Source organism: Pseudopipra pipra, chromosome 3 (genome assembly GCF_036250125.1).
Source record: "Pseudopipra pipra isolate bDixPip1 chromosome 3, bDixPip1.hap1, whole genome shotgun sequence".
NCBI classification, from domain to species: Eukaryota; Metazoa; Chordata; class Aves; order Passeriformes; family Pipridae; genus Pseudopipra; species Pseudopipra pipra.
The window spans coordinates 35732592-35759545 of NC_087551.1; the positions used below are offsets into that span (position 1 = coordinate 35732592).

A 26954-nucleotide genomic window follows, 5' to 3' on the forward strand; every position below is an offset into this window, starting at 1 on the left:
TCCAGAAGTTCTAGACTGAAGTTTGGGCATTGTGGGCATATTGGTACTGCCTGTTTTGGATGTGGCCTTTGGATGGTGTTATACCTTTTTGAAGTCACCCATAAAATTAAAATTTGGGAACAATTGAGCAGTGTAAGTAAAAGAAGAAATAAAGGTCATGTTTTAAAGCAGTGGAGTGGGGAATCTGAGTATATGGTATTCGACCTCTAGATTGCTGACAACGGCAGTGGAGTTTTCTGTTGATGACAGCAGAGACAGGGAATTACACCTTCTTTTAGTTGCATCAGTTGGGAGTGCAAGTGAAAAGATCACACCTGGTACCGATGTACCAGGGATCTTGCAGAGAAAGGTCCTTCATCTGATTGTTTAAACTTGTTCCTTCAGTTTGAAATGGGCTGTGCTAGATGCTTAGTTATCTCCCAATCAAACTGGAAAGCTGAATTAATCCATATAGTAAGATTTGAGGCAGCTAAATGTAAAGCACTACAGCAATTTAAAGATTGCATTACTAAAATTGCCTTTAGAGGGGGACAGTGGCATCACTAACACTTCTCTCCTTGCCTTGTAGAAGAATGGAGAAGGGAGTACTGAGGAGTAGCTCATGGTGACAGTTTCTTGGGTGTAACTGAGCTGCTTTCAGCCATGTGCTTCTCATAAGATAATAGAGACACCTAGTGAGATACTGTGCTTCACCAAGGTCAAGGGGTGGCCATGAGGAATTGTGAGGGGAAATATTAAGGGTTGTGTTGTCCATAAACTCCAGATAGTTGTTGTGTCTATAATGTGAATCTTCTGCCTTCAATTTTAACAATGACAAAACCCCATATACTGTTTTTCCAGCCTAGTGAATGATGATAATACATGTAAGTAACCTTGCATGTTAAGGTATCAAAGCGAACACTTCGCAGTGTTACCAGAATAATCTCTCATGTTCACTATCTTTTACAAGAAAATAAGAGAGAAGCCCCAAAATCTGTCTCATTTCTACTTATCGGAAGTAAATATCTTTACTTGAGGTGCAATATCTTTTTGAGGTGCAAGACTTGCTCTGTGTGTGCTTTCACATTTAATGGTTACTTGCTGTCTAAAAATTTGCAAAACTTCAGTGACATTTTCTTAACTCATATAACTGTAAATTAAGACACCATCAGAAAACAGTACTATGGTCAGAAGGTGCTTTTAGCCTTTAGATTGTGATGTACAGGTCTGATAGTTCTCCTTCTGGTTTTCATTGGATTTTTATCCTCCCCCCATGAATTTTTATTTTGTTCTCACTGTCCACTGACCAGCAGTATTTTCTCAGAACAGAAATTTCTGCTGATGTGTCAACTTCAGACTGTGTTATAAAGATAAAATTTGATGTCACTACTGCAGGTTCACAGCAAGGTCTTGTTTAAGACAGATAGTGACATTTGCTTGCTTAAGACTGAGATAGTAAACAGATTAGCTAACTGTATTGCACAGCTCTAATTATAATTTTATCTACAAAATCAAACTCCTCAGAGTTATAGCTATATGACAAAAGCACATTTTATAACTTTACTGTTGGTCCAACGTGGCCCCAGAGGTGTTGAGTGACATGAATAAAGGGATTGTGAATATAGCTTTGAACACAATTATACACTATTTCTTCTTGCATAACAGTGCATTTTAGACTGTTTTTGTTTTTCATGTATATTTCTTGCATTGGAGTATTTGAAAATTGCTAGTTATGTAAAAAGGATAAATACAAAACTCCATTTGTATTTATGACATTTTTTCATTTTTTTTCCTAAACAGGAATGAACATCTGCACAGATGCTCTCAGTGCAAGGTTGCTAAATACTGTGGTAAATCTTGTCAGGTAAGATGAAAAATAACAGCTATGAAGGGTTTAAGAAAACAGGCATTTGAACACTTTATTTACAGGGTCTGCCTGCGGTTTGCATGTTGTCATACCTCCACACTGCAATTTCTTATTTGTAGTTTTGGACAGAGTGTGTAAACATGCCACCTTGTTTTATTTGAATATTTTTATAGTTACAAATACAAGATTAAAATCAGTGCAATAGACAAAAATTAAGTTGAAATGTATGATGTTTGACCTTCTTATGTTGGGGACCCCAGAGCTGGATGCAGCACTCCAAGTGGGGTCTCACCCTCAATCTTCTGGTCACGCTGCTTTTGATGCAGCCCAGGATACAGTTGGCTTTGTGGGCTGCAATTGCGCATTGCCGGGTCATGTTGAGCGTCTTGTCAACCAACATCCCCAAGTCTTTCTCCTCAGGACTGATTTTTTCACGTATCATGTGCTTCTATAAACAATTCTGCCTTAGTATAATCTGTAGTATTCTCAACATGCCAGAAACCCCTTCTTTTGGGGATTAAAACATATGGAAAGGAAAAGGAGGAAGATATGTCGTTTTGATTCATCATATGGCATGTGTGTGCAACGAACATTAGGTGCTTACTGTAGCATCAATAATAATGCCACAGGTAGATTTATTATGGGAGATCATAAGGAAAACATGGCTGTAAAGAATATAAAAGACCAGAGTATTTTCAAGGTACGTTTAAAACAAATATCTTCCAGGAGAGTCATTGGTAAAGCTTCTGTTGACAGGTCTCTAATGTGAAATGAGACTGTGCTGGCACTGACCTGCACAAGCAAATCTGCAAGGTGTAGAGGCAATGAATGTAGGAAATGGGGCTTCCTCCTTGGAGAACACAGCTATGTGAACGTGCTTCAAGGATTCAAAAGGGACAGCCTGAAGACACCCTGGGTATCTTTGCTTTATGCTTCTAGCTCTGGGGTTTGTGAGCTTGAAGCCACCCACAGCTGTAGGTATTGATTTCAGTGAGACAGGCTACTGCTGTTAAAAGTAATCTGCACTTAAAATGCCGTGTATTTTCAATTATATAATGTCTTGAACTGTCAATAGAAATAAATATTGAATTATTGTTATATAATATCCTGTGATGTTAGGTAGCAATTGAGATAACAGAAAAAAAAAAGTTATTTTTCAGTCAAAACAGTGAATTTATTGGGATTGATGACCCAGGACAGAAGATCCAGATAAAACTGAGACCAGCCAGATCTCTTTCTCTTGAGAACTGTCCTCCAGTTCCTATTTATTCTGATAAGGTAGCTAAACTATTGTGCAGCTCTGGTTTTATAGCAGGTGTTAGCAAAGCTAAACCAAATGCACTGTGCCCTGCTTAGCCTCTGTAGCTTTAGTGCAATTCATTAATATGTGTACTTCTAATTGAACTAATTGGTCAACAAATAAACAGCAGGGTATTGAATGAAACTGCAGTTTGCACATTTAAAAAAGTGAATATTCACAGAACAGGACTATTTTAGTATTATAAATACAGATAATTTTGAAATGCAAATTATGCAGTTGGATTTGCAGTTTACACTTAGTTGCAGAATGATTTATTTTTTGATGTGTGTTAAATGAATACTGCAAATCAAAACACTTAGGCTTAAAATCTGCTATTTTTTTGAGTTTTGTGGTTAACACATTAAAGGAAATCAGAATTAATGTAAAAATCTGACTTAAAAGGTTAATCTCAATAGCTGAACTAGGTTTAGGATAAACATAGACTTTGTGAAGGAAACTTCAAAGTAAATGCAGCAGGGGATTTCTATGTCAGGATGTACCAAAAAGAGCCATTTTTTTAACCTGCAAATATCTTGTAAGCATCTTCATTTGTTTTAAAATATCATGTGGTACAAAAAACTTTCTTCAGGCTAATCTTAAGGAGAAGAAATAGTTTTGAAATGTTTCTCTTTTTGAGACTTTCTGTGAGAATAATTATCCTTTAAGGGGATATGTATGCAGAGCTAGGAGTCCTGGAAAAAAAATATAGAAATCAGAATATCGAGTTTTTACAAATCTCCATAATGTCAGTATTGAAAATTACAAGTGAATTTTTCCAAATTGCAACCATTACCATTATTTTTCAGGCCAGTTGAAGCAAGCTGATTTCACTTCTACCACTTTAATTAACTTTAAAAAATATTAGAAAGGAGGAACTGGAACTTATCGGAAGAGATCCTTTAGGGTGACCTTTTTCAACTGAATTCTAATTTCAGGATCAAGTATATGTAGACTTTTTACTTTTAATTTTTTTTGTAGTCAGACTTCATTGACTTTTCCTTTATTTGGCATTTCTGTGTTGTAACCCCTTTCCCACTTGTTGATGCCTAATTTCATGGTGCTGTCTGCCTTCTAGCAGTGTTATGTGGTTGGGTGTCTCTTCAAATGCAGAGTTACCATGTCTCCTGCTCTTCATAATCCTCATAATGCCATGATCTCCCTGGGCAATGTTTATTAATATGGTGCATCCCTTAAATTGGGGACCAGTGATATCGATAATAATCCCTGACAAATGGGAGGGTCATTTCAGGCAGAATTCAGAATGTGATTTCAACCATGTTATCCAACATTGTTGAAATAATGTAATAAAAGTGAAATGTCTCAATAAAAAAAAAGACGTTCTGCAAAAATATGAACAATCCTTTGTAAATTACAGATTATTTCCTTTTAACAAACCAAAACCTTCCAATGGAAAAATATTCTCCTTTGATTTTTTCTTAATGAGCTCTTCTTAATTAGCTACTTTTCATTGGTACATTAATCTGCAGGAAGCAATCAATTTTTTTCATCCTGCATAGGGGACAAGGGAAACCTTTTTTTCATAAACATTGGTTTAGGATCTTTCATAGGCTTAGGCACTGTTGGGAGACTGGGGTAGCATATGCCTGTGAAAGAATGGATGCACATTGGCAAAATAGCTTAGCTAAAAATATGCAAGACGTTGCAGGCATATGTGAGTGATCTTTTTGCTGAGAGCAGCAGGAGGGGATCCTGTGCCTGGGTTTGTCCAGTGAGGCATTGGAGTTTGTGTGGTGCTGGTTTAGTGGGCAGTCTCAATCTGCCACCAGCAAACAGCTTGTGCTGCACTATCTCCTAAGCCGTGTGAGTGCTGACTCTTTTCACCTGGGTAAAGCCTGAGGATTTGCGCTTGGGATGCATTGAGCTTGAGGGGGAGACAATGCATTGGGAGGAAATAAAAGGAGGGATATTAGTTCCGAGTTGCTGAGTGTAGTCAAGGCTGGAGGAGGAGGGCTGTGTATTGACCTGCACTGTTCACTTTGCCTTTCTTTGCCTCCTTCTGTTAGTGTTCATTTCTAATAGGGCAAAAAAAAATCTATTGCAAAATTGGAAGACCTTCCCTGGCATGGAGGAGAAGGGTCACACCAGGTGACCATACCTCTGCATTACAATATTTACACTCATGCTGGATCTGGAATATAAAAACCTTGACTGAAATCCAGGATACACAGAATTAAGAAAAGCCTCCCACAAAGAACTGTGGGACTAACATAAACCCATCCAATAAGTACTATTAGAGACTGACTCTTAAATTAAGTCTCTCCAGGGTCACAAATCTTCATGGTTTCAAATTCTGTAATTTGTATCATTGCTGTAGTGGTAGTGAGAAGAAATATTGTTGAATTTAATTATGCTTAATGCATTTGGAGCTTTCCCCTCTCTCCCTGACCAGTTGGGAAGAAGAGAATGGCAGTCCCCATTCCAGCTCCTTCTGCAGAGGAGTCAGACTAATTCCTTTTTAGCATCAGTTTTGGCCGAAGTGCTGTTTCATGGAAGGCATGTGTTTGAATTGTTCTTATCATGTGGGAACGCATCTCAAAGAAACATGGCATATGATGCTATGTGGTACAGCATATTTCATCTCAGTAGGGCTTTATTGGTTGGGTAAGCTATTAATCATTTTGATGTCACCTCTAGCATGTTTAAAATTCCGTTCGACATTTATGTAGAGGAAAAATTTTGACAGATAAAGGCTTACTCCATAGAACATTTTCAGTTTAAGTGGGATAAAAATGCCAGTGTAATTATATTACACAGAATGATGTCTGGACATTTACAAGCATGACCTTGTTTCTTCTAGACAAGGATAATTCTGTTCAGCACTAAATACTTAACTTATATTTGTCAGACAGCACGTGACACTAACTGTATTTGGATTAATGCCTTCTTGGTGTCATTTTTTCCCCTTGTAGAGTTATGGGTAAAGGAAATGAAATCACAAATCTCATATGTATCTGAAAGAAATAAAAAGTCCAATTTATTTATTATGTGTAAGCCACACGGGGAAAAAAATTCTGGAATGAAATGGAATAAATGCTACTTGTGCTGAAACCTAGTTACTTGAAACAATTCCTCCTCTTATATGCAGCTTAAGAAGAAAATTGTGTGATTGTCTGTGGAATCTTTCTAACTAGAATGTCAGCATCCACAGGTGTGATGTGCCCTTGCACATATGCCTGCCATTTTCTCTTTTTTTTTTCTTTTTTTTAATTGCTGAACATGTAATTTCTTTATATTAGACCTTTTATCATTTTCTCCATGGCAGTTACCTAATGGAAGCTGTTTTTCTGAGTTCGTTTTTTTCCCCTTACTGCCTATCTGTGAGAAAGTGACACCTTCAGAAGCCCTTGGTTATTCTGAGTTCTTGCCATTGTAGCAAATTTTTGTTGTGCCCTGTTCTTTCAATTTGCTCTTAAAACAATTTGAAGCAGCTGTGTGGCTTCAAACATAAACTGTGAATATGCAAATAAAATGTGTAAATATGTAGTATGTTAATGAGATGGACTTGGAGTTTTTGTAGATTATAAACAGAATTTTCTGCATGTAAAGAGGGAAGGCAAGGAAAAAATATGATCAGAAATTGTCTCTTCAGCGATGTTTCTTTAGCTAATGACTCATTCTTGTTGCTCTTCTACACTGATCTGGAGGAAACAATGAATGAGGGGAAAAAAAGACATATTTCAATATATAGCAGCTTTCCTCTATCTTGTCATTCTGTCTCTTCTCTGCTATGGAAATGTTAGTCTCTGTGTGCTACCCTAATTAAAGTGGGCCATGAAACAAAAATTGCAGGTTCAGGTAGTATATGCATCTAAAATATTTTTGGTTCCATCTTCTGTTTTGGATTCAGTGACTACTCCTGGTCTGAACTGTGAAAATATCATCACAAGTCCTTGCAGCCCTGGACATTAATGCCTCATTAGCTCAGAGGTCCTTGGGGACAATTTTTTCAGCATTGAAAGTGCTTGGTAAAAACTTGGTAATTGATTTAAAGCTTGACCATTGATTTAAAGCATTTAGTGGCGTGAATATACTCCAAAGGTCTCTGCAGTCTTAATTGCTGAGGGAACGTGTACCTAGAGTATTGTCTATGTTGGCTAGTATCCTTTCAAGTTCTCTCCCGTCTTGTGAAGTGTGCAGCTACATACTGTTACTGCTTCTTGCCACATTAAAATGAGAATCAGAGCCCACTTTTTTTATCTAATAAAAGTTTCAGCTAGCTGGAATGGTGACATCAATGCAAACTAAACTGATGATGCAATTTATAGCATGGTGCATAAAGGTAAAGAAAATTATTTGTGGTAGCAGGAACATGGGGCTGAAATGGAGGTGTTTCTTCTAGATTTCTGTGCAGTTTTCATTCTATCTTCAATTGCTCCTTTTGTGTACTAATGGTGCCAGACACAATGGTCAATGTTGTCAGACATCAGTATGAAGCAGACTAAGTAAGGTTTGTATTGACAAGGAAGTGGCCTAGGAACTTGACTGTGCAGTTTTTTGTTTATGTTTTTCTTAGATTGTCTTAAATTCAGAGGTAGCCTAATGGTGATAATGTTGTGTCCTGAACCTGAACTGCTGTAGCTCCAGTGTCCATAGTATCAGTTACACAGTTAATTACATTTGAGGAGGAGATGGCATGATGGGCTTGGTTAACCCAGACTGTTGGTTTCCACGACACTCATGTTTTAGCTGCATTCTTGGGCTATGCTACCAAAGCATATGTGCTGCTGTGTCTTCTGCAGTTGGCATCCAAGGTTGCTATGCTGGAGGCTGCCAGGGTCACTGTACATCAGTACCTGAGGAAAGTTCCCTTCGTGGTCCTTTGGAGCTGACTTTCAGCTTTGAGCATGTTTGTGTGCATATATAACTGTAAATAACTATATAAATAAAATATATATGTATATATATAAAATAGGATACAATGTTATGTATAATAACATGCACTTTTTTCTTTTTTTTTCTTTTTTTAAAAAATCCTAATAGAAAGAAGCTTGGCTGGACCACAAGCAGGAATGCAGATGTCTTAAGAGCATCAAGCCGAATTTTCCTCCAGACTCTGTCAGACTTGCTGGAAGGATAGTTTTTAAACTAGTAAGTGACATTCTTTTAGATAATTCAGTGCAGCAGATTCAGATAAACAGTTTCTCAGTCTACATTTTTAATGTGATTAAGAACTAGAAGGCTGAAGTGACTGGGACTGCTGAACAAAATTGGACTGCATAGTGCGTTACAAGATTGCTGACTAATTTGCAGAAATGCTGAAAGGATCAAGAGATACCAAACTGGACATAATTAAGCTCAAGGGAGCTGTTTATTGACTTTCTTTTCCTATGACTATGTGGTAGCATTCCAAACTTATTTCTGCCTGTAGGGAAGGCATAGGGAGACTTTGTTTTTCCTTCAATACTACTGGAGTTATTGGTGCATTTCTATTAACTTCATGGGGAACCTCATTCAGCCTTATTTGAATGAATGGTAAGGACAGAAGCACTGTTAGCCCTTTCTTTAGAGGGCATAAGGCCATGCTTTCCATGTTGGGTTCTCTTAATCTCAATGACTTTTTTTTTCTTAAAATCTCTTCGAAGTCCTGAGTGTTTGACATTCCCACAGAGTGATTACTTTATGTGGACTAAATTTTCTGTTAGGTTAAGCGGCTTATGACTGTGTGGGATTGTAAATCAAAAGGGATTTGCTAATTTTTTTGCTAAGCCTTCCATGATGCTCTGTGTCCTGGATAAAAATGTGTGCATTTGTTGTGGTCTGAGGTGATAAAATATGATTTCACATCATACATTGTTGGGAAGAGCTTGTGCATGATGGTTTTTAAAGGGCAAATATGTACCTAGTAATACTGTGCATTAATTATAGTCACATGAAATCTGCAACTGTAAACCTCATAAATTGCTTTCAATTATACTGTGAAGGGCCAAAGTAAATTACTAAAGGTCAGCTGTCAAAGTGCTAAAAAAAAATTAAAATTAGTAGAAGTTATAACAACAAAAAAAATTATTCTTTTTAGGATAGTTATGCAAAGTACTGCATTTATGTTGACGCTGTTAACCTTACCTAATTATCTTACGGATATATCACATGGAATAATCAATCTTTTAGAGTGTTTTCAAGATAAAGTATGGTATGTAAGTGTTAATTATCTGGTTTTCTCTACAGCTCAGACAGTCAGTATGCCTTTCTGAGAGACTCTACTCTGTTGCCGATCTTCAGACAAGTAAGTAATTGCCAGCCATATTTCAGGAAATACTTCCAAGGTCTGCTTTACAGAATGGCCATGTGATTTTCTTGCAGCTTGCCTTCTGAAGGTTTGCTCTGTAGAATAACAGAATCAAAGACAAAACTTGCTAAAACCTCTGTGGGGAAGAACAGTTTCTTTCTAAGATCAAGGGAAAAACATGTGTACCTTCTTCAAGCAAAACTTCCACCTGACTTTTTGCTTTAATATTTTTTTCTCATTTTACAGTGCACATCTTGCCTGTTCATTTTTAATTTAACTGATGTGTGCCTTACTACATGCAGTGTCAATATTTTTGCATACATATACAAAAATACATATATTTTTACATTGAGTTTTACTTTTTTTAATACTTATGTGCTATTGCATAAAACTTCAAAAGAACTTCCAAAAAAAGGAAAGAAATGCAAAATTTACAAGGGATATGTATATGTCTTTCTTTTGCATGACTTTTCAATGGAGGAAAAAAAGATTAAATTTTGCAGGTATTACTTTTGTGGTTTCACAAGTTTCAACTGCTTGGGTAGGAAAGGATGCTCATTACAATCTCTCAGCAGAGCTAAAGTTGATGTAGAAAACATTTTTTCTAGATTTTGTGGCATCTGAAAGGTTAAAGACTTAGAAAGGGAGAAATGCATCCTTGGTTCATTCTTGCATCTGTTTAGAGGGATTTTCTGTAGAGTAATGTGAATATTTTGATTACCTTTATGTGTTTTTAGTATTTTCCAAAGCTTTGGCTATAAACCAGCTTGACCTACCGGTATAGTTAGTTAGAAATAAAACACACATAAACATAAAAATTGTAATACAGAGTATTACATTTTACTTCTGTACCTCCTGACATTCTGCTGCCTTCTTCCAAACTGCAAGGGCAAAAGAACTTAAGGCAGCAAATTAAAATGGGTTAAATTTCACTTATTTCAAACGCCATGATTTTCTGCAGTGGATATTCTCAAATCGTGTAACAAGGGTTTATGGAGAACAGACGCTTCAAATGAAGTTAAAATGATGAAGACTTGTGGACTTTTATGCTTCATGGTACTGCTGGAGTCCAAGGAAAAAAATCTTTACTGTACCAATGTCTGCTTGTAGAGTGGCCCAGGAGGAGCTGGAGGGAAGAGTTTCCCTTTAAAAATTAAATATTGATCACTTGTATAGCAGTTGTCTCTAGTGTAAGCAAAGATTTTTGTGTACCTGATCATTACATACAAACTGAGGTTTCACAGTAGCCTCCAGGAGATGATCTCAGCTTTCCTTGAGTTGACTGGAGACAAGGGGAATAGTGTGATAAGTTGTCTGAAGAGAAATGGTACAAAAATCTGTTGAATGACTAGAATTTCTGCTAAAATTCTCATTCTAAAGGAAATCCTGATATGGCCTGTGATAGGGATGGAGTGATTATCCTCTAACTGATAGAGCAATGACAGGTCCATAGCCAGTTAGTTTAGGAGGAGGCAGATAAGAGTGTTCCATCTGTATTTACTCTAGAAGTTTTAACAACAATTTCCGTGTAATCTACTTAACTCCACAGCACAAAGTGTTCAGGACTCCTAGACATTAACTGAAGTTGCTACTTAACAGAATACAGTACAAATGGCCTATGCATAATCTTAGGTAAAGATTTTGGCAGATTCTTTACTTTTGTTGTTTTCCTGGATTCCTTTTTAGAGTGAATAGATGGTCTCTATGGTTTTGCAGTTAAAATAGTCCAAAAGTGTTTTGTGTTGCTGTGACAACTTGTAGTAGCTGTGACGCTTTTTGCTGTCTCTATATTCTTGAAAAGCTGCTATTTCATAACACTTTTTCCATTTACTGTATGATTTGTGGATGGTGTTGATAAAGATTTCCTTTATTTCCCTATGTGGTAGAATCTGTAGAAAAAAATGTGTTTTCATTAGAGGCCTAAGTATATAGGGAAACAGATTTCTTTGAACGGAATCACATGAACTAAAAATGCAGGCTATAATATTCTGAAGCAAAAAAATTCTTAGGAAGAATCTTTGTAATGTAAGATAGTGTTTCAACACTAATTGGAAATATGACAGAATTCTAATTGATACTTCCCCACCTGGAAGTCCAGAATATTTGCAAATTATTATTGTCATTATGCTGTCTCAATCTGCTTTACACTATTACTTCTTAACATTACTTTATACAGGGGGTTGATTTTTAGTGTGTGAGGCATATAAATGGAACAGAAGCATATAAATTCTTATACACTTGTTGAATAGTTATCTGATGAAATATGTAATTTATGAAACCCCAACAAATTATATGGAGGCATTAAACCCTTTATAAAGTTCTGTTCCCATCTCTATAGTTCCTTCAAATTCTTTGTGTACCCTGAAACTCAGATTAAGTAGGAGGAGTATCTGTGTGCGTTGTTACTTTTGCTAGCTCTTACCTATTTTAAGACAATTCCTTCCTTACCTACAGGCTCCCTATATGTTACAGTAATTCAGAAATTATCTTTGTTTTTACTTACCAAGATTCAGTATGCAGAAAAGAGTTTGTGCGCCTTACTATGGGTAGATATTCTGCTACTTGTATCAGAGTTGCATAATTAAATCCCTATACCTTATTTAGAAAACTTTCCACTGGCCTTTTGTAGCATTTTGTCTCCCACACCAGGGTTCTTAAACAATTGGAAAAAGTTTCTTAGAAAATGAAAAGATTCACAAATTTCATGTCATTTTGCTTTTGGCCTTGTCTTCTTGTGTGCTGTGAAAACCACGTCTTGATCATTTACAATTAAAGATGCCATGGGACTTTTTGCTGGATCATTAGCTCTGATGTCCTGGACAGATTCCAATGTGGATAATTGCATTCTGTTCCCATCTCTGTCAGTTCTCCAGAAGTTCCAGTTGGTTTTGGTATTCATGTTCACATCTGTCCTAAGATGCAATGTCCATTTATAACATGCTGCTTATACAATTCCTCTTCTCCATTCTAGAGGTGTTTTATTTGCTAATAGTGAAACAAACCATGACTTCTGCTCTTTGTTATAATGTATTTTGCAGTGTGTGTCAGATTGTTTAATGTGAGTCACATGTCTTGAATAATTACATTTTAAGAAAAAAGCAATTTGGTTTCAAATGAATATTATATAAGAAATGCAAGTATGTGTTTATGATTTTTCTTTTATATTTTTTAAACTTGATTTTTCAGTCATCTAAAAATTTCCTGCTTTTCTTGAAGACACAGTCATCATAGATATACCAGAGATTGTATATATGGTATACCAAAGTATACCATAGATATACTTTTCTATACCAGAGATTTTCTGTACATTGTTAAGAATATACACGTCTCGATTTCTAATATTTACATTCATTCGTGCTTTCAATGTCCACGCTGTTAAGATGCAGATGGGTGGTGCTGTGGGCAGCTATAAAAAGGCAGATAATTTGGTTAAATCATCTTTGTGCCAGGTGTGGAAGGGCATAACTCAGCATTCTTAGTACTAACTGGTTTGACCTTTGTGAGGAGTTGGATATGATTGCTCTGGGAGAGGATGTCTCTCCTTCCCTAACCCAAGTAGAGACATACTACAATTAAGACTTCTCTGTAGTCACTGCTTGTTCAGCACATTGCAGAGTCATCCCAGATATGGCTTGTAGGTAACATGTCAGCAGCGGTGACTGACCATTGGAATGGGAGCAGATCTTGGAAAGTGTTACTTTACACTGAAATGAAAACAATATACAGGAGATATAGGTACTTCTCCAATTCAGTATGTGGCATGAAAAGGGGTATATTTGCCATAACACAGTGTACTGGTAGGATTGCATCGTTCAGCTAAGCAGAGTGACACTCAGTGACTCCAGAGAAAATCTAAACAGAACTGAAGAGTTTGCAAATAAGGATACCAATACCAGACTAGAATGAAATTGTAGCTGGTTCCACTGGAAGACTCCTGGCTGGTAGCTAACCATTGGTACTTGCCATTTCAGTAAGCCAGCATTTGGTGCTCTGCCAGTAGTAGTTCATAGGAGACTGTTAAAGCAGCTCACTTGTGTGTGAAATGGAAACTGTGATAACCAATCTGCAACTGACAAAACACCTTCAAGCAGAGGGATGGCAGATGGGATAGACTATGGAAACCCAAGTATACACACCAGACTCCTGTTGAATAAACCAAGTGAGCTCTACTTTAATTGAATCATCTTTTTAATTAAGTGACTAAGCAGTTAGCTTTAAAGGGGAACACAGATCTCGAATTGTCCTTCCAGGAGACGCACAAGTTTGGATCTAAAGTACATGAAAGAACCTTTCTTGGTAAAAGGTTATTTCCACTCCCTTAAGGATACATATTTATAATAAAATAACAATTCACTATTATACAGAGATAAAATTGATTCATAGTGCATACTAAATCTCTTCCTTTTGTTATAGACTGGTGCTTGAATCTGTTCACGTTCACATTCTCCATTTAGATCTAATTTATATTGTACTAACTGGCAGGAGAAAGAAAATGTGAAGCAGGTAATCAGGTGGTGAACTTACTAGGGCAGCAGCAGGGTTTCACTTTCCATGTTATCAGAGGACTGATGCATGCATAATCGCTTCAGTAGAAAATAAAGCACTCTGTATCTTTCTCTTCAGGATTTCTATCTGTAAAACATGAATAGTGGTGCTTTATAATAAAATTATATTTACTTAATATTCTTCCATATTCATTTTTTTACCAGCTGCAGTGTACAAAACTCCTTTTGTCTCTAAAATACTTTTCTGTTTCATCTGCTAGCATGAAGTATTTCTGACACATCTATGGAGAATATAGAATAAAATAAGTACTGCTGCATAAAGCTTCAAGCACATTTTTAATGTGGTTATTGTTACAAACCCAGATGCCTGATTTTTTATGTGTCTTACATCTGCTTACACATCTGCTTTATTTATTGGCTTTTGAACTTTAACTTGCCATCATATTCATATGATTTGGCAGTAGCAATGTGATAAACTGCTGTGTGTTGATAGGTAACTGTCACAAAAAAAAAGAAATGTCTGTCCTCTGTCAAAATTGCCCTCTGTCAAGATTAATTTTGGGACTGGAAATGTCTAGACTGTATGGCTGCTATTGGACATTTTCAAAATGTTGGTGAAATGTTCTGTTTATGACATGGTATACTTTTTTCCTTTCTCCTCAAGATATTGAACGGTTAAGTGAAGAAATGAAAGATGGCCTCAGGCACCTTGCAGAGACGTTGCAACTGTATTTGAAAACTGAGATCCAGGATGAGTCTCAATTGCCACCTGCAATTGACTTTTTTCAGATCTTCACAAAAGTAAGTGTTAAAATCAGGTTGCTTGACAACTCATAAATTATGCTTTCCTTGTGTTCTTGACTTACATTGGAGTGGGAGTTTAGTAGATACATCCGGAATGTGATATATGACAAAGTGAAATCAAACTATTTATTTTTTTATTCGGTTGGTATTTAAGCAAAAGTATAACTTTATATAATTGTAACACTTCAAAATTAAAGCAATAGCCAGAGGATATTATTTCTTTTCCTTTTTTAAAATTGTCATGTTAAAGCTCTTGGGGAAAAAAAGAAAGGGTGCATAAAAACCCAAGCAAGTTCAAATAAAATTGAGTCAATCAACCAAAGTAATTTTTTCACAGTAGTAAAGAGCATATAACATCACACTTCAGCCTGGAATTTTTCTGCAAGGTGAAATATCTTGTAGTTGCAGACATACTTCCATCCCATTTTGTCATTTAGTAGTATATGCTAACAGGTGTTTGTGACAGGTTTTTGTATCCCACAAACTGCTTTCTCGAGGGGCGTTGTGGATTATCTACATGGAAGACTACATGTAAAGTATTTGAAATTAGTTTTCACGATATGTAAAATGTAATGTTACAAAATAAATGTTGTTGGCTTTTGCCGTATGTATTTTATTGCTTTCAATTCAAAATGCTAAATCTGAACAATGCCACAGAAATACTTTTTATGGAGAATACTCAGTTTTAACTCCATTTAATTTTTTTCATTTCTAATGGATTGATAAATTCTACCATAAGATTTATCTTAAGTAATGCATGTTGTACTTGGTTTAATGTGTTTTTTTATTAAATAAGCCAAACTATTACATTTTTTCTTCTGATACAAATAAAAGAAAAAAGCTCTTTTAAAGAAATTAAATAAAAATACTATATCTGATTTTTTTACATTTTTAAAAACCTTTTTGCACAGTTATGGATTTTTTTTTTTTTTTTTTTTTTTTTTTTTGCTATGAACAGAAGAAGTAAGAAAAATATAATCAACTGTGGTGTTTTTCTGGATATTTTTTATTTTATTGGTGATTAGAAGTTGCAATTTGACCTGAAAAACCACACAGTCTGAAATGCACCCAATCAAAAAGACTCATAGATAAAAGTTTATGTACTATCTAGTCTCCATTCCAACTGTTTTACTGTCTTGTGTTGGTAGAAGAATCTGAGCTGAACAGGTGAGTTGGTTGGGAGAAAGGAGGAGTTGACTACATATATCCATGTGCTTTACATGGGAATAAAATTAGTATCTCATTCAGAGTTCAGTCAAGTACAATTCTTTCTGGAAGACTTTGTTGCCACTCTAATTTTTCATGTGGCATTTTACAGGCTTTCCAATTTGGTTGTTAGATGAGTGTGCTATGAAGTGTGATATTATATTAAAATATGGATTTAATTTCCCCCTATCCCAGTGAGGTAGCAGCAGGCATTTTCTGACATTCTCGTAGGACTTTTTTTTTTTCTTAAGCTGAATAAAGATGCTTATTCTCAGCAGGTAAAATTTAAGACTTTGGAACTGTAAAATCTCTGATAAGACTTTTGTGGTCTCTTCTCTCTAGTATAACTAAAAAAGACCAGCTGTGATGACTTCTCTGTGTGGTCATAGAATAAAGAAATACTACAGATACATGACTTCAAGATGTAATCTTGTTTTCTCAACCTCTTCCAGCATTCCTTTCAAGTTCAGTAGGTGCTTATTTGAACATTGAGCTTTTTTGGATCAGTTCTTTCATTGCATGCCACAAAAAGATCCAGTCAAAGGTCATTTTTTTTATTCTGTTTGATGCTGAATCCTCAAGAAGGAAAATAAGCAGACTGCCAGACAAAAGAGAAAAATGGTCCTGCAGTGAGATGACTAAATTCCAGATACTTCTTGGAAAATCTCCAACTAATTTAGGTCAAAAGAGCTTCTCGGAAGCTCTTTTAAACAGTCTTCCTTCTCTGCTGGCCACTGCTCTTGTCTTTGTGAAGATTAATTATGGTTTTATTCACTTGCTCATGATGCTTAATAGGCAGAGAGCCCCCCTGAGCACAAACTTGTAGAAACTGCCCACTGAAAATCAAAGAAAATTTGGCCATTTCTTTCCGTGGGAAAAGAATTTCACTCCAATAGTTTTTAAGTTTGCATGAGACCTGTGGGGGAAAAAAAGAAAAAAAGCTGTACTGGATGGGGAGGTGTTTCAGAAGGGTAATGTACCTTCCTTTCTGACAGCGTTGCCCTGTTCTTGATGATTTGCTTTTGTATCAACTGTCCTTTGAGCTGGAGTTGAATTTTCTCATTCTTGTTATCTGATCACTTTTTGGAAGCTTCAGTTTATTTATCATGCCATTTATCAAGGTTGTGACTGTTTTAAAATTCTGATCCTCAGTATTAAACAGAATTATCTGCAGCTAATTATGTGTTAAAGCTTTAACTCCACTGAGACATTTTCTAATGTCAAGATAAATTTTTGACAGCGTGGTTTTATGGTTTAATGATGTTTCCATAACCTTGAGATAAAATCAGTCCTTGCTTTTATCCTTCAGCTTTTACTTACATGTGTGAGGAGGTGGCTTGAAATCCTTTGAGATATTTAATGGATGCAGGATAAAGAATTCAAGTTTTTGTATACATTTATGGTTCTTTTCATAATAGCAGACAGAACCATGTGAACTACTTTAAGACATTAAATAAATTCTGTACTTACCATGTTGACTGTAAAACTGTGAGTGACTCTACTGACTGGAATCAGGCCTAAGATGATGGTTTTTTTAGACCAAATGTAGACTAGAATTGCAACTACTCATACTGTGTCAGAATTAACTTTTTGAGCATTTTGAAATGCATTGAAAGTTTCCAATTAGTGAGAAAAAAGAAGAGATTCTGATGTTTGATAGAATCATAGCCATTTTAAAGATCTAATTTCAGGTCCTTGCATTTATAAGAATAGTAACCTTTGTCATTAAATAATAGTAAGATAAAATCCAGTGACAGTTAATTAACTGTTACATAGCAGACTTCTAGAGCAGTTTAATAATCTTAAAATTTTTTTTTTTTTTGAAAAGAAAAGGTTTTCTAAAGGATGTTTTGATTTAACTGTTGATAAAATTTTAGAGAAAAGATGCTGGAAACCCTGTAGAGCAGAGATGTGACTTAACTCCTGAAATAGCAGTCTTCCTAATTTTTCTCACTTAATGATATGATTGGATGAAGTGTGTTTGATCTTCACATTGATCCCTCAGATCTTTTAGGCATCAGATAACATGCATTCTCTGAGAAGACCTTGGAATAAAAGATACATCTGCCTAGTCAAGATATTCTTCAGTACTTTTTTCAGTAACTGACTATTTCTTAGGATTCACTAGTTAATTTAGTAATCCATGTTAGCAGGGAAATTAAAAGTGATTTGTATCAAGAAAGTAAAAAAAAATTAGGATAAAGTTAAGAGTAAAGTTATGAGCAGGTTAAGAATTGTTAAATACGCACAGGTGAAGGTTGCTTTCTGATGCCAGGTCTCCTAATCTGATTAACTCTGGATGCACTTGTTAAGTTTCCCTTTGATTAGGAGGCCATGAAGTTCTTTTCCTGGAGATTACAAAAGCAAGTGCATGTTTAATCTGTTATTGTTCTTTGTGTAATTCAAAACTAATGGACACTGCTACCCTGCCTCATGCAAATTTGTGTGTTCATGGTAAATTGAAGACCAGGCCAGTACTGATATATTTTTTTAAGTCATGGCCCAAGAAACTATTTTGCAAAAATGGATAAGCCTTGGTGCTCAACATACACTTATGTTTGTCAGTCTTCCTGACTCTTGGTTTTATTTTAAAGTTGTAGGAGGATGTTTCTCCTCATCAAACTGTATCAGAACCTTTTTCTCTGACTATTGCCATTGTTAAGTCTATTTCATGAGATTTGTGATTGTCTTTTTGCCTAAAGTTCTATAGATTTAGTATTTCTGTTGATAGATTTTTGGTTGGTGGGAATATGGACATGGTGAATTCTCTCTCCTGTACTCTGTGTGTGTGGTTTTAAGCCATTGAAAGCTTCATGCCTACTGCTGTTAAGAACTGACTTGCAGTGATCATAAATATTGTGCTCAGTTACTGCCAAAATAATTTCAGGAGAATTTTTCTGTACTCTCTTTCCAGTGTATTCCACAGGAAGATAACGAAACTCATTATTGTAGACCTTCATATTTGTACTCAGAAGATGTCAGTGGTCACTTTCCTAACATTTATTGTCAATTCTGAGTTGCTGACTTAGCTAGCAAGAGGAGAATAAACTAAGATGCCTCTGCAGTATGCAAACCCGAAGGAAATGGGAAAAACTGAATATATTAGGGGAAAACTAAGCACTAGTCTGTGCAGCATAGCAAACAGACAAAATTTATTTGAATATTGGATTTTATTGTTTACATACTTGAACTTCAGGATTTTAAACTCACTTTTTTGGTGATGCTCCAGTAACTGAGACATTAGAAAGATTCAGGTGCCTGCCCATGCTTCCTGACAAAATGGCTCTCTTGGATTTGTTAAACGGCCTTGCAGAAGCCTGTTTAACCCCTGGAGTTGAGAATAGCACTAGAAAAGTCCATGATGCAGACTAATCTGTGTCATAACTTTCATTCTGCATCTTAGCTCTTTTGAGGAAGGGTGATATTTTTTTAAATACTAGGAGGTGAAAAAAGTCAGGAGCTGTTGTTTTAGCAAGGAAAGGTAGCAAAAGTCTTGGTGCTATTTCATAATTCATTTCCTTGGTCTTGGATCACAGGGTTGTCTCCCATCAATTCTGCTACTCTTGAAAGCCTAGGAGTATGCAGAAAATCTGAAGTTGATCTTCTTGTTTTTCATTTACCTCTGCCTGTCATTTCAGCATGTCTATGAAACAGTAGTAATGCTTTTCACTTGCGTAGTGCTACCGATAGGGCTCAAGAAGAACTTGAATAAGATTTTTAGTTTTCTTGTGTAGCAGACAAGTAATTATAAGAAAATTAAGGCTAATAGGAAGTGATACTATAGCTGCCTTTTCATAAGAGTTCTGTAAGGCAATCAGAAGCAAATCACATCTGCCCTTACCACACAGTGTAGCAGTCACAGTCTGCTGCTTGTTTCCACAATATAACAATAAGCAAGTATAAAGACAATTGGAATGTATACAGTTGTGAGTAAGAGCCTATGTCTTAAGTTGTATCTTTTTAATTTTTCAGAAATAGATCTATACTGCTGCTAGGATTCTCATTAAGTTTCTTGTGGCATTTGGTTAGCTTGGTGTTTTTTCTTGAAGTCAGGATTGCAGACAAAGTGACAGCCACTGTGCATCAGCTTTGGAAGGAATGATGGAAATAAAAATCAGAGAAAAAATAGTAAACATTTCAGTAAAATGGGAAGAAATATTGCAACAGTACCCTGGAATAAGGGTGATAAACAGTCTGATAAGACCTCTCTCTCTTTACTTCTCCAAATGAAGGTGTTGCATCTTTACAGGAAGTTATTTCTGTCAAATGTGATTTTTCAGGTTTAGTGATGTCATGTTATTTCATCATTGAATTATAATGTGGAGAGATAATTTACCATAGCAATTATCTTAATTTTTAGTCACAAAAGTTACCTTGAAGAGCAAAAGGATATTGTACCAGACCATGAAACAGGGCTTCAAGCATTCTATCTGGTTTTAAAGTGTGAGCAGTGTGATGACAATTAAAATATAAACTTTTGCTAACAGTTTGTTGCAGTGAAAGTGAGATCGTAAGACTTCGATACTTCAAACTGAATTTATGGTATCATTTGGGTCCCCTCATTTAGTTGTAGTGTGCACCATCTGTTTTACAAACTGCCTCTAGTATAACAAGTACTGGATATAGAAAATGAGGTTGAAGAGTTTTAAAACAAGGAATGGTTTGGTAGAATTTGTAATAATTTGGTTGTGTGCAATAGGAAAGAAAGTTCTGCTCTTGAAGGGGGCGGGGTAGTGAGAAGACTAATTTTAAAGGAAGTTAATTCAGCACAGATTGAAAAGCATAATCTGCTAGAAAAGTTACTGCCTTGAGTGGGCCGGAGTGGGGAGAGCGTGTGTGAGAAAAGTGTGTGTATACTTCTTGTTTAGTTGACCTTTTTCTGTCATGCTAAGTTGGAGGTAAGATGACAGAAAAGACTCTGGAGAAATAAATGTCAGGGAAGTGTAGGCTATTTTGCAACTTTGTTTTGTTTTGTTTTTATTTTTTGGGGCTTTCTTTTAGTTTGTTTTAGTGCAGAACTGAAAAAGATCCAGATGACCAGGAACTTAATTACCCTTACTTTGCCTAATGCTGCTCAGAGCATAACCACAAAACACAGTGTTTAAGAAGTCAGTGGTCTCTGGCACGTGATATACATCAGTCTGTTTTCTGACATCCTTATGGAGTGAACTGGAAGCATTAATGATAAAAAGCTGTAGTGGTTTTAGTAATTGGAGTACATGTACAAAAATATGTGGGGTTGAGGCATCTCCTATTTTTAGGCAAAGCCAGCATGAAACAAGGTCATGGAGATGTTTAGTAAAGATCTGAGTAGTAAATGGAAACCATTATCAGCAATTTTAAAAGCATCTAATTGAGGAGGATAAACCTGATAACTGCTTGTAATGCTGTTGGCAGCAAACCGTTCTATCCTTGTCTTTAGGATGATCTGTAGTGGGGTTGCTTAAAGCATTTTTTGCTTGTTTGTTTTGGCTTTGAGCAGAGCTAGACTTTTGTGTGGAAGGATTATTAATCAGCTCTGAGACTTGTTCAACATGTTTAATAGATGAAAAGGCAAAAAATCGTTTTACTTCCAGAATAGCGTTGGAGTAGATTGATAATCAGTTGAAAAATACCATTCTCTTTGAATATAGGATGGGGAACCATGTATTTATGGTGTTATTGTTGGCTTGCAATTATCTGAGCTTCTTCAGAGCCTCTCTGGAAATTAGGATAACGTTGTCTGTCTAAGCTATGCTATAGAGCTAAATAGCTGTTACAGTTCAAGTATCAATAGAAGGTGAGACAACTTCTGTCACATGTAGGCATTTCAGTGGATGTCAATTAAATGATACCTGCCTCCGTGAAATTCAGTCCTCAGAAGTGTGTCATCTCCCTATTCCTCAATATGTATCTTTTTGTTCCAACTGTAATTGTGATGTTAAAATATTTTTGGCATATTCTATTTCATTAAAACTACTCCTAAGTTTGTGTAGAAATAAGATGGAGAAAGAAACAATTAGGCTATGATACTGTTTTGGTGAGCAGCTGTCACAACATGGTTGTACAATAGCAACCTGAAGCTGACAAAGGCTAACTTAAATAGTTTTTTGGCATGACAGTGCTTATAGCTATTCTGTAATTGTGGCTGGCAGCAGATACTTCAAGCAAGGTGCAAGAACTCTACAACTGACAACTTTCTTGCTTGCCTCTCCCTACATGCCTACACTGGAAGTTCCCATGCTGTCTTCAACTAAGTTAGATGTTGATTGACTGGCAGAGTCAGATCCAGGAGTATTTCTTTTAGGAGATCACCTAATTTGCCTTAGTGATTTAATTCCTTTTCTCTCCCTTTCCTCTTGATTATGTAAATATTTTTTTCATATCTATAACCACTAATAAATTGTACTTCTTCGTACAAATCCTCTGAAACTTTCTGTGTTGGTTATGGGCTTTTTGAAATTTTAAATGTGTTTGCTCAGATGTGTCCCTGATGTCATAGATACTGCAAATGATGACTTTGAACGTATCTCCCTTCTGAATTTAGAGTAATTGTGGGCTGTTATTAACATTTTTATAATCACTTTTGGAAATCTGAGAGTATTTTTCTAGTTTAAAATAAAAAACCTGCATTATTAAAGCTTTCTTCCATCTCCCACTCCACAAGAATATTCTTCAGTCCGTCAACAAACCTTGTGCTTTGCCTGTACTCACAAGTAGAAAATGCATCTTCTTTCTTTTTCCATGACCATCAAGGCCAAGGGATCATTCAACTTTCAGAGGAAGCTGGATTGGATGCCCACTCAGTTGATGGATATTTCTATGCCTCAGAAGGTCATTTAAATCAGAGTTGTCTACACTCATCTCTTAAATAGATAGGATGTAGTTATGTGTTGCTGCTAGTTAAGGTAGAAATGGTGAAGTGCCAGCTTGCTGCTTTGTCAACATTCATTCACTGTTGTGGGTGAAAATTACTCTCCTGGTTTGGGCCTGTAGTCTGAAAAGATAGTAAAGAAGGGTGCACACACTGTTTGTTGTCTGTAACATCAATTTTCTCTGCTATGCAGAAATTACGTATGCTAAGTAATGCTGACATGTTTTTCATTTTGTAGTAATTGCAGACTTTAAGCCTTTACTGAAATTAAAAAAATCTGTATTTAAGCAGCAACTTGCATCATTTGCATTTGTCCTGTCTAATCTTTTGAAAGAGTCATGTTTAGCTTTATTCTTTGTAGAGTACGAGGTAAAATTCCGTGAGTGGCTGATAGTGAGAAGCTCTTGCAACAGCATGGAATCACTTATTTTACTTTTAAACATCCAACTTTATTATTTTTTTATGCATTTGGTTTTTTTTAACTTGAGACAACATCCTTTGTCCAGATGATAATTTAAATTGCATAAATCTGAACCGAGCATCTCTCTAAATGAGAGATTTCATTTCCTTAGATTTTATAATTAATGTTGCATGTGTGACTATTGTTTTGGGTATTAAAAACTGAAGTATGTCTATAGTTTTATAAAAAGTTATATAGGAGCTGAAAAAGCAGCTTGTGAGAATATAATGATAGTTTTGGAATTTTTCTAGTGGATTTTAATCAATGACAGTTATGAGTCCAACATAATTTGCTGCCTTAATTATACAAGATCATTATGTTTCTGATTCCATAGCAGGTTTTTTTCATTAAACTAACTTTCTAGACATACCAGACAGTCAGCTGGTAATTTTTAATGTAAGTTCCAGTTCATTTGATTGAAAAGCCACAATTCTCAAAAGTTCCAGTGGTAAAGCTTAGTGCAGTACTTTACCAGTTTGCCCTCATTCTGTCAGTTTGCCAGCAGTGATGCTCGGGACCAAAATTTGTACAATTGCCTGGGTGATGTAACTAGGCTGACTCCACAGCTGAGTGATGGCAGGAATGACCAAGAGAAGAATTCAGCTTGTTGTCTCAATATCCTTGTATGTGTTAGTTAAAACAGGAATAATTTTTAAAACTTAGTCTCCTATAAAGAGTATACTTGACATGAATTAACAGTGGCTGCTGAGAATCACAGCAAGATCTGTACCTTAATCTTCAGCATGCATGAACCATAAAGTATAAAAACATAGAAGCAATTTGGGGTAATTGTGTTAACTGTGATTTTGAAAGATATCTTTTCCTGGCTAACTTTGACTTACACAGTTCCCTAACAAACTTCTTGACTTGATGAAGATATTAAAGGATATCCTTCTTGTATTTTATTTAACTTTTTTGTAATATCTTGTCATGGCACAAATTTAGAGAATATAAGAACCTGGAAGCAGAGCACTCTAACAGCAGAATTTTATACAACATTAATTGTTTTTATTTGCAAGCTTACATCTTTCTGGAAACATCTGAATTTAGGTAAAGTGTTGATGTCTCACATTGGCCCTTGCTGTTGCAGGTGGTATCAGTAGATAATGAATTACGTGCATGCTCTTGTGTCAGAAAGATAAAAGCAAATCTGTATGTGGGTACAAGACCAGAGAGATAACATATCCATAACCACACAAATTGTGTAAATGTAGAGAAACACTGCAAATAAATAGAGATGAGTCTAGTAGCTTGTACATTCTGGAAGAAACTCTGATCCATTGGTACAGCTCTGCTGGGAAAGTGAATTGAAAGAGCTGTGAGTGTTCAGAGCAGTGAGAGATTTTTTGACCATGAAGTAGCCTACTGTTTGGAAGAAGAGTAAACATATACTCATCTGCTTTCCAAGATGTTGCTGCCAGCTATATTTCTTTGAAAGTCTATATCTGCAAATCAAGGAACTGTGCTGCAAACAACAGAAAAAATAAAAGTTACGCTGGCAAACCTGTCACTGATATAAACAAACCAACAAGTCTCATTTAGAATGTCCACAATTATATGATTTCTAGTGACTCTTTTTACTACTACAACATCTAAATGTAATAGATTCATGAGAAATCTGCAAATTCAATTTTCTCATCACTGAATTTCTAGATGAGACAGATGAGAGAAATGTGAAGCTCATGAGAAAGGCACAGAAAGAGAAAAACAAGCCCACTTATAAGGGAACTTCTGGTTAACTTTGAGACAACATTTAAGCACCACTGTTTGCTGCTAGAGCATCTCTTGAATTTTTGGGATGTGAATACACATATTTGTAGAAATTTAAATGAATCTAAGTGTGAGAAATGAAGATGATGAGAGGAGAGTGGGCTGGTGGGTTCCTACTCATTTCACAGAATCACAGAATATGCTGAGTTGGAAGGGACACACAAGGATCATCAAGTCCAATTCTTGGCCCTGCACAGGACCATCCCCAAGAGTCACACCCCGTGTGCCTGAGAATATCATCCAAATGCTCCTTGAACTCTCTCAGGCTTGGTGCTGTGACCACTTCCCTGGGGAGCCTGTTCCAATGCCCAACCACCCTCTGGGTGAAGAACCTCTTTCTAATATCCAACCTAAACCTCCCCTGACACAACTTCAGGCGTGTCACTGGTCACCACAGAGAAGAGATCAGTGCCTTCCCCTCCTCTTCCCCTCTCTAGGAGGTTGTGACTGCAATGAAGTCTCCCCTCAGTCTTCAGGCTGAACAGACCAAGTGACCTCAGCCACTCCTCATACGGCTTCCCCTCAAGGCCCTTTACCATATTCATTGCCCTCCTTTGGATGCTCCATAATGTTTTGTGTAGTTCATCGTATTTTCTATTAGTTATTTTGCTAGCATTAACCTGTGCACTGAAGGGGAGATGGGGAGTTCTGAATATATGTCACTATATGCTTTTAATCACTGTCTTGCTGATACCCACTTGACTGGAGTTTTATTGTCAGTGTGAAATTTGAGGAGATTTCTCTCGACTGCATTTTTGCATTGCTGTGGTGGAGGGGAGAAATGGTACATAGGCAGATATAGGATAAAGCTTGTTGCACCAAGCTTGTTGGGTCAAGCAAGCATGTAACAACAGTAATTTGTATTTATCTACTGCCTTCTCTTAGCTGTTTTACTCCAGAGTTCACACAGTCAGCTTTCCAAGGCATGAAGGGAGGAGTGTGTTACATGCTGTCTTTCTGTGGCAATTGATAGTTAATTGAGCTAGTTTTAAGTAGGGAATTCTCAATTGTCTGATAATAATTCTGTAATTAGTATTGTTAGTAATTAGGAGTCTCCTTGGGTCTCATTTAATGATTTATTTTCATGTAGTAATATGAATTAAGGTGTCTAGCTGCAGTTTAAGTTTTCTCCACCTTTCCAGTGTGTAGTTGTTGTACATCTTCTTCCATTTCAGTGGGGAGATGTTAATTGTCTTAGTTCTTCATGGCAGAAAAAGGAACAACTCTTTTAGACCAACAAATTTGCTTCATCCACCTGTCGTTACAGTGCTACTAACAAAAGTACTCATCACTGAGCAAATTAAAAGCCCTGAGTATAAAAATGCTCTTACCACTCTTTAGAATCAAAATTGCATGGTGAATTTGGAGGCCTTTCAAGAGGGATGGCAGGTGGCTGTTCTAGCTCATGAAAGGAAATGACGTTGATTAAATACATGTGATGATTAATTGTGGAATTTGGAATAGTAAGGCACAGTGACTTTGATTTATTGCTCCAAGTAAAGCTTAGTTCTCAGAAAAAAAAGATCTGACTATGGGATGCTACAATGTCTTCATTTGATCTTTTTGAAATGACCTTCACTTGGCCTTTTCGAAAACTGTAACTAGCTTTGTTTAAATAGTCAACTTTGCTTTTCTCTCAGTAACAATGATTTTATAACTAGGCCTAAATAAAAAGAAAAGCAGTAGATTTTTAAATCCAGAATGCCTGAAAGATTTTTAAAGCTGAAAGATAATTTTTTGTAGTGATGGTTATCTACTGTTCTGGTCCAGATTGCAGATTAGCTTGTACTGGGATCATGTGCCCAGGCATATATGTGCCGTTTGACTTGGTATCCATTCTGACCCTTGGTATCCATTCACATGTTGAGCCTTGTGCAGTGAGATTCTAGTAAATTGAGATTAAGCCATTCAGAGTCTCATTATTGAGTTCATGGGAGTTGGGACAAGATCTGAATGTACTCAT

General features: G+C 36.2%; 1 protein-coding gene across 1 annotated transcript in view; it reads left to right on the forward strand.

The window, feature by feature from the left end:
• The window catches only part of SMYD3 (SET and MYND domain containing 3), a 390515-nt gene that overhangs the window by 45131 nt on the left and 318430 nt on the right, over positions 1-26954 (forward strand). The window contains exons 2-5 of the mRNA XM_064648641.1: positions 1780-1843; positions 8148-8255; positions 9333-9390; positions 14563-14699. Coding sequence (XP_064504711.1) covers positions 1780-1843; positions 8148-8255; positions 9333-9390; positions 14563-14699 — 367 coding nt within the window. The remainder of the gene's footprint in view (positions 1-1779; positions 1844-8147; positions 8256-9332; positions 9391-14562; positions 14700-26954) is intronic.